At 36.2% G+C, this 15,425-nt stretch overlaps 1 protein-coding gene across 1 annotated transcript; it reads left to right on the forward strand.

Annotated features, from left to right (window-relative positions):
* The first annotated feature begins 38 nt into the window (after positions 1-38).
* Positions 39-7,696, forward strand: LOC121295907 (gastrin-releasing peptide). Its single transcript, XM_041221060.1, has 3 exons — positions 39-261; positions 4,308-4,567; positions 7,363-7,696. Exons 1-3 carry the CDS (start codon positions 105-107, stop codon positions 7,414-7,416), a joined length of 471 nt encoding a protein of 156 aa, XP_041076994.1. The 5' UTR covers positions 39-104; the 3' UTR covers positions 7,417-7,696.
* The last annotated feature ends 7,729 nt before the right edge of the window (positions 7,697-15,425 follow it).

Here is a 15,425-nt window from a genome sequence, read left to right on the forward strand (position 1 = left end):
AGATCATTGTAAGGGAGGTAGCAGCGCATACCTTCAGCAGCAACATTAGGCAGAAGGCTCGTATTACATCACACTTGGTAAAAAAAGAAAAAAGAAAAGCAACAATGGGTGCCCAATTTACCGTTTGGAAATATCGTTCTGTGCTTTCTTTGATAGTTTTAGGGGTAGTTATCTGTGGGACCCACTTCGGATCTGCCGTCCCAGTGCAAAACGAAGCACCTCTTACTAAAATGTACCCGAGAGGCAGCCACTGGGCTGTAGGTAAGTGAAGTTACCAATTTTCTTCTTTTTGGGCGGGGGGCAAGGGTAGGTGTGTATCATTTTAAAACGGGGATTTATTCAGTTTGTAAAATTAGTTTGTCAATGAAAAGTGACAATAATGTTGAACATATGTCTTGATGCTTACAAAAATAATACAAATAGACCTACTATTAATAATTATAAAAGCTATAGCAATAATAATAATAATAATAATAATAATAATAATAATAATAATAATAATAATAATAATAATAATAATAATAATAATAATGTTAAACTGCAACAATCTTTATGAATTATTCTAAAATATGGGCTACACATAACCTAACTGTTCATGATTATAAAATGCGCCTTTTTACAATATGATACATGCGTTTAACAAAGTGCTATTCGTATTTAAAGCGGTTGAATCGCCAGTTGTATGGTATCAGCTTGTAAGTAATCTAATTATATTGTGTTTGTATGGTCTTGTAAACTCCACTTACCTGCATATTACAGATGTTCACCACGGGGATCAAGGTGTAGCGCTTCACTGCCACCCATTTGAGGAACTGAGTAAACGACTTCACATTGAAGACAAAAATTACAGAGCACAAACTGCATTCACTGTGTAGGCGTGGCGCAGCATAACGATATACCATTGCAGTTTGGTCATTGTGACAATTCAAACACCAAAGCAGGTTAAGAACTGTTAAGAATGGATTTTATTTATTTATGTTTTTATTTGCATGGCATAGTCCCCCAGTCAGATTACTTTTAAGAAACACTGATTTATTTTAGTTCTCCTGGATTTCATTGTACTGTTGTGGTATTAAAACAACATTAAAATATATTGCATTTAAACTCTAACCATACCTGACAAAACATTTTTCATACGGAGTAAATTTTCTTATAGCCTGCATCCATCATTGTTACCCACGAGACACAGCTAAATCAATGCCTAAAAGTAGATTCAAGTTAATAGGGTGATAATAGGTTTAGTATTATGTCAAATTATCTTCATTTTAGTTCATTTTAGACAGCCAAGTGTACAATCCAGATCCTTTAAGATTATTGGATATGAAGAGCCCAATAATATATTATTAGAGGCAGCCTGTCTGAGAAGTAGTACATATTTTTTTTTCCATAGAAAATTGTATTACTCATATTTTTGTTGATAGATTTGGAATACAATGGTCATGTTTCACATGACTATGTTTCCATTTTTAATTGCACACCAGATGGTCCTGTAATAAGGGAAGCATTCTTAAACCATGCCTACAGTGTATTAACTTCTGAAGACTGTAAACATTTCGAATATCTTTTTTATATATATATATATATATATATATATATATAGATAGATAGATAGATAGATAGATATATATATATATATAGATAGATAGATAGATAGATAGATAGATAGATAGATAGATAGATAGATAGGTAGGTAGATACACACACACACACACACACACACACACACACACACACACACACACACACACACACACACTGCTGGATAATCTGTGACCTTATTTTTTGAACTCTGTATGATACAAACATCAACATTTTCAGTTTAAAATCTAAAATCTAATATAAACTATACATTATTGAAAGTTACAGATTGTTTTTTGTAAATGCCCATTCACTTGCATTATCACATTATTGGAACAGCTTATTGTCTGACCTAAATAATAGTTTTCTGTTTTTTAAATGAGCCACCCTATTCACATTTTGTAGTAAATGTTCAGTTATATTAAACATATTTTTGGTTAATATTAGGAGTTCACTGCTTTACTCCAAAACAAAAATAAAAATACAGAAGTCACCCTGTGCTGAGATACACAGATCATTACATCCCACGAATCGTTTGCTTTTGAAAGCACAGTGAAGGACAAGGTAGGGTCCAGCCACTCTGCCCTCTCCAAGGTGCTGATCTCTTGGGCACAAAGACATAAAGAGAAAAATCACAAATGAGTTGACTTTGCAGCTACCCGCACAAACGTCTCCGTGTGTGATTGCTTTCCACAGCAGGGTTCATTTGCCCGATGGCTTTATACCCGTTGGTGTATGGCCACACAGAATAAAGGATGGATTTGTATTGTTTCAACCATTATTGAAAAATTATATAAACAACCTAACTGATATATAGGAATATGGCTTTCTATAACAGTTCTAGATTTCTATTGCATGACACAGCTGCTGCGTGTTTATGACCTGTGTCTTACACTTCATATTAATGGGAAGTTTAAATGTTGTCTGATAATGAAAACTCACTCACTAAAATTGCCTATTGTTCTAATGCTTGTATTGATGCCTCACAATTCCGTTAGTCAGACCAGTATGGTACTTAGATAAATATCATAGAGGTCTTTATCGGTTTATTTCAAATCATTTCAAATGGAAAAGCCTCTTCAGATACGATACTCATTTTAAATGTGTCTAAACCATCACTAGCTACTCAATTAGCACAACAATGTTACCATTTGTTGTAAAACTCTAAAATCTAAAATTGCACATTTTGATAAATGAGCTGATAGTGTTTTTGTGAATTTTAAAGTCAAGAATAGAATCAGCGTCTTTCAGGATAGTGGATTATCATCCTCTTTCTTCACGAGGACTAATACCTAAATAATACATGATTATCACATGTTGAAAACATGATTGTGAATCAGTGAATGGCACTCACATGGTTTCAATGCATGTTGATTGTTTATTATTTAGGTAGTGTGCGTCGGGTTTAAGGGAGCATTAAAGGAAATGAAGGGAATGGAAAGGTCTGTTAAGTGGAATTAAATTCATTTAATTTCAATTTCACTTGTCACCGGACCTAATGTAATAGCAATGTTGTGCAATGCACTGCTGGATTCTGCAGCTGAGATAAAGTTACAAGCTCTCTAACTGCACCTTCAAAGAAAAACGGTCTCTTTTGTGTAGTGGTTTGGGAGTATAGCTTTGGGAGTGCATGGTCAATAAGATAAGGCTGGATTTAGATCTGGTTGATACCTGGCATATTACCTGCTGTTTTGTATTCTTTAAGCTGCAACACATTTATATGTAATATGTGCTTTCTCTTCTGTATTTGGAACATGTATAATTATAATAATTCCCCCAAATGCTTTACAACAGATTTGCCTTGGAAACCCCCAAAATGATTCCTCACTAACTGTTGGTAGTTAAGGCTGTTCGACATTTAAACACACTTTAGCTTAAGTGATCAGCTGAAATACACAAAACCAAACTTTCCAAGTCAGAAAATGAGGTAGACACACCATCTAGTATCTCAGGGTTGTTTCAACCGCCAGACTAGAAAGGGCAGGAAATGTTAAGAGACATAATTGGAAAGGGAGATGAATAAATAATAGTGTCAATCATTTTGAATGGAGTTGCTGGCACTGAAAAGGAAAATGAATAAATTGATTAGGATATACACATCAGCTTTATGGCTTGTTTACAATTATGATACAGGAATCAGGAAATGTATGCAAATTTGACTACATCACTAAAGATGAGGCTGTCAATGTGTAAACTGCATTATGCAAAAAAAAAAATAATAAAATACTGTTGAATGTTGACAGATATCTGACAGGGGAAATATGGTGCAAAATGATCTTGCCAGAAGTGCTTCATCAATAAAAGCAGCCCTGTCTTTGCAAACTGATTACTGGAGTCAGAACTAATCTTTATCCTAAACTTGAAGCATCTGAAAAGGTTCCCTGAGTGTTGGGTTTATTTATAATTTCAATTTACACTTTCAAAGTCTTTATAAAGCCTTTATGGGACAATCAACAACAACTGAATGAAAATTTGCGAGACTGATAGTAAACCATAAGTAGATTTTTTTAGATCATTTTACAGCACTGGGGAATCGCCCAGGATTGCATCAACACCATTTCTGTGATTATCATGGGATACCTCAGAAAAATAAGGGGTTGATGGCCTAATCCAGAAACACTCAACACTTCTATATCCAACTACAGCCAGATTTGAAATACTTTTTATCTCCATATCATGATTTATTTACCATCATTGTGATATGTTTTAATCCATCTCTATTCTTCTAGGTCATTTGATGGGGAAGAAGAGCATTGGCTTGCCTTTTGGTTATGAGGATGATGAAAATGTGATCTACTCATCTGCACCAGAAGAAGTCAAACAGCTTGAAGGATACTTGCAGTGGTCTGAACTTGTCAAAAACTTGATAAGGTTGTTGGATGTGAAGGACAGTCAGAATGCCCAGCTTTTAAGACAAGAGATTCTGCTCAACAGAAAGAAAGAGTGGGAGGCAGCAGACCCCACCACCAAAAACAACAACTTAAAGGAGGTGGGTGCAGAATTTAAAGTCTGACTACACTGATATTCTGTTTATATACTGCATCATATGCTACATTTTAAGAAGACTCCCTTTGAGGTACATAAATGCATGTTTGTAATCCACTGACTGGTAAGTCAGAGAAGAAAAAGGAAAACAAATAGTGAAAGCACTACAATAAAAACACATTGCTTAAATCAAATATATTACCCTAAGTGGTTCACCTGTTGAACGCATGACTGTATGGTGTGCAGGGTGAGTCATAGAGAGGTGAGCACAGGTTCGTGCCCTAGCTTTGCGAAGGTGCACATCTGTGCTGGGGATGCCACAGGGATTGTTGCCTTGGCTTAGGCACTTCCGTGGTTTAGTGAGCAAAGTCTGTAGGGACTGTTACCTCACAGTGTAAACAGACACCTTTCTAACCTTTCTCCTCCATCTGCTGTCAATGTCCTTGGTTTAAACAGGATGCCCACTAATCTTAATTTCTTGTTAGCTGATGTGGGGAGTTGCTTTGGTGAGGGAACGCAACTAGGCATTCTACATTTAGGAGAAAATCAAGGGGAGAATGATGGGTCACTCTAAAAGATGTCACCATATTATTTCCTTAGAGTGGTGAGATGTGTAGTCTGGTAGAGGTGACAGACCCATTGCAATTGGGGTCTAATTTCCCCAAGTAGCAATTAGTAGATTTATAATTGTCATTAGCAAATATTTATTATATCATTTTCTTCACAACAATCTGTCAGTGTGTGACAGCTATAACAATGAATCTAAAGTTTGCCCTAGTCTAATTCATAGTTTTATTGTTTAAGCACTAATCCTATAAAAATTGATTTCTCATGCCTCACTCTTTAAGAAATCTGATTTTCAATTCATACAGACTGGAAACTTCCATGCTTTAAATTAAGTTTATAACTAAAGTTCGGGAGGAGGGTCAGACACCAATCTCCTTGTCACCAAATTGAATCATTCAATTTACGCATTAGCTAATTAAGATTGTCAGCACTATAAATACCCTCTTCACCATTGTGATTTCATCATACCTGCACACACGATGGAGAACTGTGGCAAAGTGGTGAGTGGATACAGGTGAGTGCAGTGCAGTGCAGGTACAAAACACACAGACAATTACTTTCAGGTACAGGGGTGTTTATTGATAATAACAACAATGTACAAAGCCCGACACTTTTACTTTCCAGCTCGCCCCATGCCCACTGCCCCAACTCCACAAAACTCTGCTTCTATATCTGGAAGATGCCAAAGGCGGGACCTTCTTAGCACCAGTCAATAGAAGGCTCATTCAGCTGTTTCTGAGCATTGGATCCAGAGGCTGTTTCACAGTCAGGAACTGTTGCTCCCGCAATCCATGCTGGGGCTTCAGCGCCTGCCACTGTTGTCCAACATGCCCCCCCTGTACCTCCATCTAACCTTTCAGGTTCCACTTAAAACCCTTTACTCTCACTTATTCAAAACACTCAACATTTTTGAGTTCATTTTATCTTTCAGCCATTTCAAGGATATCATTTGCCAGTTCTACCTTGACCGCTGGCGTGAGCTTGATGATTATTTGTCCATAATTCTAGATCTATCTGTTAGATTCAGAGGTTCCCATTTTTTTCAAATACCACAAAGCCTTCTCTCCAGCAATGGAACCAGAGGATTCACTGGGCACCCTGGACCAACGCATAGTCTCCCGTTTTTTCACAGGTCTCCAGCTCCTAGCATGTTCTGTATGTGGTTCCACTGCTCCCTTACTGACCCTCCACCCCATCCCCTCATGCCCCTCCCTTTCAATTCTCCTCATTCTTTCATCCCATCCAGATCAAAAGATGGCCAGGGCCACAGTAATACATTCTCTGGGGGCTGCCAGATTTGTAACAATTTAAATGAAGGAATCTGCTCTTACTCTGCCTGTAACTTCCTTCACATATGCAGTCACTGCGAGGAGGCCCATTCCCAAATAGTTTGTTCCCTCCAATCATAACCTTTTTAAGTTACCCCCATGGATTCCCGGAGGTTTATTTCCCGAACTCTCCTTGTCAAAGGTTGGCTAAACCTTCAAGTGAGCTATATCCAGTACTACTCACGACATTGATACCTGCTTGTTCTTTTTGAGGGTCTCTGCCTCATCAAGTTGGCCAGGCAGCGAGCCCTCAAACCAAGTTAGGTTTGGGTCAGGGTTTACCGGACCAGTACGTGTGTAGTAGTTATCCGGTGACACACATATTTATTTATCCAAAGAATACTGGTGTATACGTAGAAGTAAACGGTCAATAGAAGTAGTTAGAACTGCCTCATGATTTTGTACAACACTATTTTGTACAACAGAGCTTGATGACTTGATCCGTCGAACTCCCACACCTAAAATATTAAGGGAAGTGGCTTTTATAATTGCTTCAGCTTAAGCTCTAGTAAGAATGCTCAGAAAGGTTGCTAGTGGCTGGCTTTCCCTCCATTGTATTGTAATTGAAAAAAATTGTTCGTTGTGGGACAATTACTCGAAATTTAACAAGCAAAAACTGTATAATCCCATTTTTTGGGTGATTTTTGCTAGGTATGTATAAGTTTTAAAAGGTTGTACGTATACCTGTTATTCTGTAATGTATTGACTAATATATTATCCTGTTGGACCTGTTTTCCTATTTTCTGATGGTCTTGAAATTAGTTTATTCATTGGTCAAAAAACTAAACAATGAAGTAGAACATGTTGAGACAGCCATGAAGAATATATAATAGAATCTACTGACTAGTTGTAAACTGTCTTTTCTACCTCCTTTTAATGGCCTTCTTTTTATTCTTTATTTAAGATGACAGACTACCTGCTGCAGATTCTGAACATGAAAGACAATAACCCAAGTTGAATTGAAGATAGATCTGCTTATATACACAACCTTTGAGAGACTTTGCTGTTCTACAGGCATTCTACTGTAACTAGTACCAAACAAAACTGCTTTTGTGTTGAACAATGCATTCTTGTGTTTCTACCTTTAACTTGACTCAATTTAACAACATTTTATTTTTTGGGTTTGTTTGGTTTATTTATTTATTTACCTGCATATAAACATTTGAACAGGGTCTTAATATCCAAATATTATTATAGCTTTCTTGAGTAAAATTATAAAAGATGTAATTTAATGCTAACCCCAATGTTTATCACCCTTTGTTACATCTACATTATATTGTCACATACACAGAAATATTAGATAAAAGCATTTTTGTTTTTTTAAGGCATATATTTGAAAAATGTACCATTTTTGTCCCTTATTTACATTACATTAAGGGCTCATTTAAAGTGGCGGAGTGTGTATAGCTTTGCATGTTTAACACTGATCTAAGGGCTACTCAACCCTGGTCCTGGAGGGCTGCTGCCCCTTCTGGTTTTTGTTCCAATTGTACCTTAAATTACTTAATTGGACTAATGAATTGCTTATTAGAAGTTTAATTGGTCCAGTTATTCAATTTAGTGTACAGTTAGAGAAAAAAAAAAACAGGAGGGACAGTGGCCCTCCAGGACCAGGGTTGAGTAGCCCTGATCTAGAAGGTTCTTTCCAAATTTAAAGATCATTAGCTTGTTAGACCTGAATTGTATTCAAATTAAACTGTTTGCAATCATACTGGTTCAGGGTTCTGTGTTCTGTGGTTCCAATGCTGATTTTTTCTTCTTCTCAGTATCAGCTTTTATGTGGCTTGGCACTTGTTTTCAGCTAGGCTGGAGATCCTAGCTACATGCACGAACTGTGAACACAAGTAAACATTTATTATACTGTATAGAACGTTCGTGGTGGATGAGTTTTACTGATATATATATATATATATATATATATATATATATATATATATATATATATATATATATATATATATATATATGTACACTATATATGTGATATATATATGTGATATATATGCTTTAAACCACACCAAAAAGTACAATAAAATGGGCAAAATCAATGAGCTGCAGTAGAATTAAAAATTATGCTGTTTAAGTTCATTAGCAGTCTGTGCCTCAAGATCACATACTAACCAGTTGCCTTCTGATTACACTGCTGAGAGTTAGATTTGTCCATAAACTACCCTTTACACCCAGAGACAGAGGGCAGTTTTGAATCCAAGTGAGCACCTTGTGTTCTACCTTTTTCAATACAATTTATCTCATTGTCTCATTGCAAAATTCATTTTATTTTTGTCTTCAATTAAATAAATATATAACTATTCTGGAGCTTTGACAAAGACATGAAGTACTGCAGTAGCACTCAAAAGGCCAAATTCACAAACTTGAACTCACAAATGAAGGCTGTATGATGTAGTTTTATTTTGTCTTTTGCTATTGCAATAGAATGTCATTAGGTGGTGCAGTTGGACAAGCTATTGTTCTTGAATATTTCATGGATAGCAGTAATAGTTCATAATAATTTAAAGTTGGCCAGGATAAACTTTTTTTTTCACTGCTAAACAGGACTTTTAACTAATATTGAAACCTCAACTAGGAGTTTTTTTTTTTTTTTTTCTTAAGGCTATCAGAAGGAGACAAGAGTTACCATTCTTAACATTAAGGGATTTTGCTAAAAGTTTTGACAATGTGAATCATTGATGTGGTTTTGAAAGTCTGTTTATTGAATTTTAATTTCTTAGCGAAAAAAAATAAGACAATTCAGAAAGCATGATAATAATAATCAAATAATATTGCATTCAAAAGGTGAAAAAAAACCAAAACAAACAAAAAAAAAAACAGAAAGCGCTTGAGCCGATCAAAATACCAGTATTGTAGTGGCTCCACAGAGTGGATTTATTTATTTATTTATTTATTTTTAAATTTGAGATATTGCGAAAGATCCCTCATCCACCAAATATGTGAAGGTGGGGCTGCCTACTTCCAGGCAAACAGATTCAGATGTCTAGCCAGCAAGGTTGAAAAGGACAGGGTATCAGATTGTAATCTGTACGGGGGATGTCACTGGAAACCACATGAAAAAGTGCAACAAAATGGGCAGTCGATGAAAAACATTCTAAATTACAGGGATGTGAGATCCACGATCATTGCATTATCTATAGGAATCTGTAGTAGCTGTGGCTATCCAGAAGATGGCACACTATATTAGTCTATAAACTCCAGCTTCACACCCAGCTTCCAGTATTGACACAAGCAGAAGACTGTTCTGACTCCAATTCAGCACTGCCAGACTGAGTTAATAAATAGTGGTGAAGATAAAACAATCCTTGGTATTTAATGAACTACAAAAGGAGGTCATACCAAATGCTGTATTAATAATGATATAGTGCTACAAGTACAGAACTGTTTACAGCCAACCTTACAATTATTGACTGACAAGAGTGCCAAACCACGTGGTAAAGTTGAGATCACTAAACTAATTTCACATGCGTCCAAAGGTTTACTAAGGACAGTTTCGCCAACTTATCCAATAAAAAATGTATTCCCCTTTACATTGCATTGATGAACACAGGGTGATCATGTGTTGAATTGACCACAGTGTGTATCCTATTGGCTTTAACTTAATTTTACAACCTCTAAGCAAATAGTATTGTTTGGGACAAATTGCCACTGCTTTACTGCAACAGATGCCCACAGGACCTGATTGTGTGGCCACTAGACACCAGTTTTAAATTCATAAAGGTCAAACCAGTTTATAGACTGGATAATATCTTGCTGATCATCATGAATTACCCTGGTATTCACCAGTAATATTCAATATTCACCGGCAGGACTGATCTGCATATGGTTTGGAATGCAAACTTTCACCTTTCTATCATAAAAACGATCACAATAATGATATAGCTGCCATAAATTCAAAACACTGAATCAAAAATATAAAGAAAAACAAAACTAGGAAGTCCCGTGGACAGTGTCTTTGTTTGTGTACTATTACAAACTTTAAAAAAAAGTCAAATAGAAAATGAAACATAGTTTTATTAATGAACTGAATATCTAACAGGTTCAACAAACATATTATGTACTTGGTATTATCTTTGGAAGTTCATGAAATACCATATTATTTTAGTTATTAATGTTAGCAGTAATATGGATAGCAGTAATAGTTTATATTAGTTTAAAGCTTGCCAGGATTTTTACAACCTCTTCCGGAGACATCAGTTACTCAGCTACTATCACCCTAAAGCACAGTCAAAGCAAGCAGAGAGGGAGAAAAAATGACTCCTTTAACATTTCACAATGCATTTCAACAGTGTAAGAGCAGTGAAAAGCATTAAATGAATGTATTTGCTATAATCCTCTGTAGTGTTTTTTTTTTTCTAAATACTTCCTGAAGCTTTCAAAATGTATGACTGGATTAAATAGCACACATTGAAAACATTCCTAGTAGCTGGGTATAAGAAGACACAATAGGAAGGACCCACACAAATCACAGAAATAAGGCTCATTCCATGTATATGGCATAATTTGAAAACCATCTGCTGAGAAACTGGCAAAGATTTAATCTTTCAGCAGGACAATAACCAGAAGCATTTGTTGTGAAAGCAGATGATTTTTTAAATTAATGTCATTCCAAGTGGTAGCCAAATCCAATTGAAAACCTCAGGATTAGAAGGAATGTAATGACCACATAACTCAAAGAATGAAAGAGCTAATTCAGTTGACAGGGCCTGAAAGTATGTCTCATCCATTTTTTCAACTACATCACACAAAGGCACCTGAAAACAATTGTTGGAATAAACATATAACAGATAGCAAATCCATTAAAAACCTGCTTTAAACAATACCAAAGCCTGATTTTCAAGAAGAAAAGTTCAAATATATTTCAAATGAGCCAAATAAAAACATTTTTAAAATGCCTAAAGAAATGAAAACATTTTGTTTTAGTAGTTTTTTTTTTTTATTTTTTAAATTGGATAATTTTTAATATGAAACCAGGTGTGACAGGGTGCCCCTCCCTTTATATGATGTGTGCTATATTATTAATCATAATTATTGTTATTTTTTGTTTGTGTATAGGTATAGTTGTATTTGATTAATTATTGTGATTGTACTGTTGTTTGTTTTTGATCGGCAGGGAGGGGGGTAAATTCTTCCCTGTCGAATACATGTGAGAATGTGGCTGGAGCCTTAACTGGCTAATTGTTAATTGTTAATTATTGATTAATTGGGCTCCAGCCACAGACATTTTTTTGTTGTGTTTTGAAACCCTTTTGTTTGGCCCTTATGCCCTTTTATTTTGTGTTTTGAAAACTCTTAATTTTGTTGTTTAATAAAACATTGCACAGCCATGCAGTTTTTGCCCCTCATTCCTGCCATTTGTGTACTGCTTTCCTGGAACCTGTCATCACACATATCACCACATCGGCCATCCTGCCACACCAGGTAAGAAATTATTTTACTACAGAATATTTTTCTTGACTATTTTCTTCATAACAGACTAAAAAATAAGAAAGAGAAGTAAATATCAAGTAACAAGAGAAAAATAATTATATTTAATTCATGTTAAAAAGATCAAGAATACTCTTTTAAAATATTAACATGAAGGGAACATATTCCAACTGCTGAACAGTATGTGTACTTTAGCTCTGTAAGAAGGGACAGATTTCAGAAAGCTAGGTAAGTGTATGTATGTATGTATGTATGTATGTATGTATGTGTATATATATATATATATATATATATATATATATGATTTACATTACATGAGAGTAGATGTTGAACTTCATGCTGATTTGAACTTGGCTCTTGCCAAGATAAGCACCAACTAAGATGTAGCTTTGCATTAAAAATTAGTGATCCATCTGCATCTCCATCCATTTGCGTTGTTTTTCATTTGATGATGTATATATCCTATCTGGTGTTGATTGCTGAAGTGTAATGCTGGCTCCAGGGATCAGCTCACTTTGCCTCCCCAGCGCATCAGCACACACAACTGCAACGATGCTGGCTCCGGGGATGAACCCAGTGCGGTCTCCCCAGCGCATCAGCATGACAACCATTTGGATTGAACCAAGTAGGGTACATCTCTGGGGTCTTCAAGTGGGCACCTTCCATCCTCTGTTTCGTTGACTAACCCATGACACCTCAAGAGGGCTCAACAGAGATTCTGGAGTGCCAGCATCACCCCCCTCCATCCCCCACTCAGCTCAGCCCAGCATACTTACCTGTACATCAGCATTGCTTTCTTTCTATTGTGCCTGAGATCCCCATCCAGAATCTTTCCATCTCAACCACAGCCAGTTGCTGCTCCTTTCTGCTGCTTCAGATAAGTTCTTCACCGTGAAACGCAACTCTTGGCCATTGAACCCAAAGTCTCTGAGAAACCGAATTGTAGAGTGTGTGTCAAATCCTCGATAACCCACCTCCACTGGGCAAACGCAGACTCTCCATCCTCACTCTTCCACTTCAGCAGCTGGTTGAGCATACCAAAGTTTCTTCCTCTCATATATATATTACAGTGCCTACAGAAAGTCTACACGGCCTTTCAAAATATTCACCTTTTGTTGCCTTATAGCCTGGAATTAAAATGCATTAAAATAGTTAGTTTTTTTCATTTATCTACACATCCTACCCCACAACTTCCAAGCGAAAAAAAATTCTAGAGAATTGTAGAAAATTAACTAAAAAAAAAGAAAAAAAAAAAAAAAAACTGAAATAGCTTGTTTGGATAAGTGTCCACCCCCCTTGTAATAGCAATTCTAAATTAGCTCAGGTGTAACCAATTGCTTCTGCTGGGTAGTGCATTTCAAAGCAAAGTCTCAACCATGAGCACCAAAGAGCTTCCAAAAGAACTCCGGGACAAAGTTGTTGAAAGGCACAGATCAGGGGATGGGTATAAAAAAATGTCAAACCCAACACAGCGCATCACTCAAAGAACACCGTCCCTACTGTGAAGCATAATGGTGGCAGCATCATGTTATGGGGATGTTTCTCATCGGCAAAGAGTCGCGCACTTGTGAGGATAGAAGGGAAAATGAATGGAGCAAAGTACACAGAAATCCTTGAGGAAAACCTGCTGCCCTCTGCAAGAAAGCTGAAACTGGGTAGGAAGTTCACCTTTCAGCATGACAACAACCCAAAGAACACAGCCAAAGCTACACTGGAGTGGCTAAGGAACAAAAAGGTAAATGACCTTGATTGGCCCAGTCAGAGCCCCGACCTAAATCCTATTGAAAATTAGTGGTATGACTTGAAGATTGCTGTCCATCAACACTCCCCAAGGAACTTGACAGAGCTTGAACAGTTTTGTAAAGAACAATGGTCAAATATTGTCAAATCTAGGTGTGCAAAGTTGTTAAAGACCAATCACAACAGACTCACAGCTGTAATTGCTGCCAAAGGTGCTTCCACCAAATATTAACTCAGGGGGGTGGAGACTTATCCAGTTATGATCTTTCAGTTTTGTATTTAATATATAATTCTCAATAAAAAAAAAATTTCCCCTTAACAGTGTGGAGTATGGTGTGAGAAGTGGGGAAAAAATCCTCATTTAAATGCATGAAACTCTGAGGCAGTGACACAACAAAATGTGAAAAAAGTTAGTGGGTGTAGAATTTCTATAGGCACTGTGTGTGTATATCTCTCTATTTATACCTATATATCTATCTATCTATCTATAATCAGTTTCAATGAATTTTTAACATGTTTGTTTATAAGGCTTCTGATATCACGTTTCCCCAAATATAACATGGGGATCTTATATTTACAATATTTCACATAACCGTGCAAATTGCAGATTTATTCACTGCAGGTTGCACATTGCTTCATTATGCAACACTGCAAACAAGCTCTGATGTTGAAATGTTCTATTTGATTTGATCCCCCAGAGCCTGTGAATTTTTTACACAGTGCAATTAAATGGTGGTTATTGAATTAGTCCCTAACGAGTCATTAATTCTGACTGCCATTGTACAGATAACAAGCTGCTTTGGCATCATGAAACAGAGCTCTTGTTCAAGTGTGGAAGGAAATGAAATATTTATTAAAGTTCTCTATGTACTGCTATTTAATTAATATCATTGTAGTATGGTTTTGAATTACCTAACTGCATGTCTATACCAGAGAGCAGTGTATTGTCAGGTTTTATTAACATAACAATCTATTTCAAATAATGCTGTTTCAGAATTGGTAATCATTAAATACCCATGCCAATCAGTCTTCATTTGCTTTGCTTCCAATTCTCCATGCACAGTTTAATTGTGAACACTAATTTGTTCAAAATGCTATTGTCAGGCACCTGCTGATGAGGCTGTAGGTGCTAGGCCACTTACAGGACATACGCTACTTGACAGGAATATTGTAACATACAAGATTAATTCCCCTTGCCACTATTGTACGAAGACCATGTTTACAAGAGTAGTCCTGTATCGTTTATTTACATCTGCTTAGATTTAATCAAATGTCAATGCACAACAGTTCATTTCTAACACTATAACTACACTGTAATTACACTGCAATGTAACACTTTAAAATAATGGATGCAAATGAATAATGAATTCTGGCTGAACACCACAGGAATAACATTTGAATATCTTAGGCACTTCCTCTGACTTCTGAAGTAAATCATTTTGAATTCAGCCTTGTTAATTTCTCATGACTTAAAAACCTTTTAGGTTCCTTTCCCCTCAATCCTTTCCCAACAGATTTACTGTTTATTCTTCACTAATTCATACCCTCTTCCTTGTCCACTAGGTGACTGTGAGAAGTGTTCATTCACGCATGAATGCAGTCCTCTACATGTGATCAGCATTATTTGTTACACTGTAATGGCTCCTTCTGTTGTTTTTGTTCAGTATAACCCAAATTCATGTTGACATGTACTGCTTTATTAGTATAATATTCAAAACGTGTTTTGTCCAGATTCGTTTTTTTTTTTTTTTTAATAACAATTATATTTATTAAATGCCAATGGTCTGGAAA

This window comes from Polyodon spathula, chromosome 1 (genome assembly GCF_017654505.1).
Source record: "Polyodon spathula isolate WHYD16114869_AA chromosome 1, ASM1765450v1, whole genome shotgun sequence".
Taxonomy (NCBI): Eukaryota; Metazoa; Chordata; class Actinopteri; order Acipenseriformes; family Polyodontidae; genus Polyodon; species Polyodon spathula.

Bases quoted from the DNA above. Each gene is read 5' to 3' on its own strand.
- LOC121295907 (XM_041221060.1), top strand. From the start codon at position 105: ATGGGTGCCCAATTTACCGTTTGGAAATATCGTTCTGTGCTTTCTTTG. The intron at 262-4,307 runs GTAAGTGAAGTT...CTATTCTTCTAG, and splicing joins AGGCAGCCACTGGGCTGTAG to GTCATTTGATGGGGAAGAAG. The intron at 4,568-7,362 runs GTGGGTGCAGAA...TCTTTATTTAAG, and splicing joins AAAACAACAACTTAAAGGAG to ATGACAGACTACCTGCTGCA.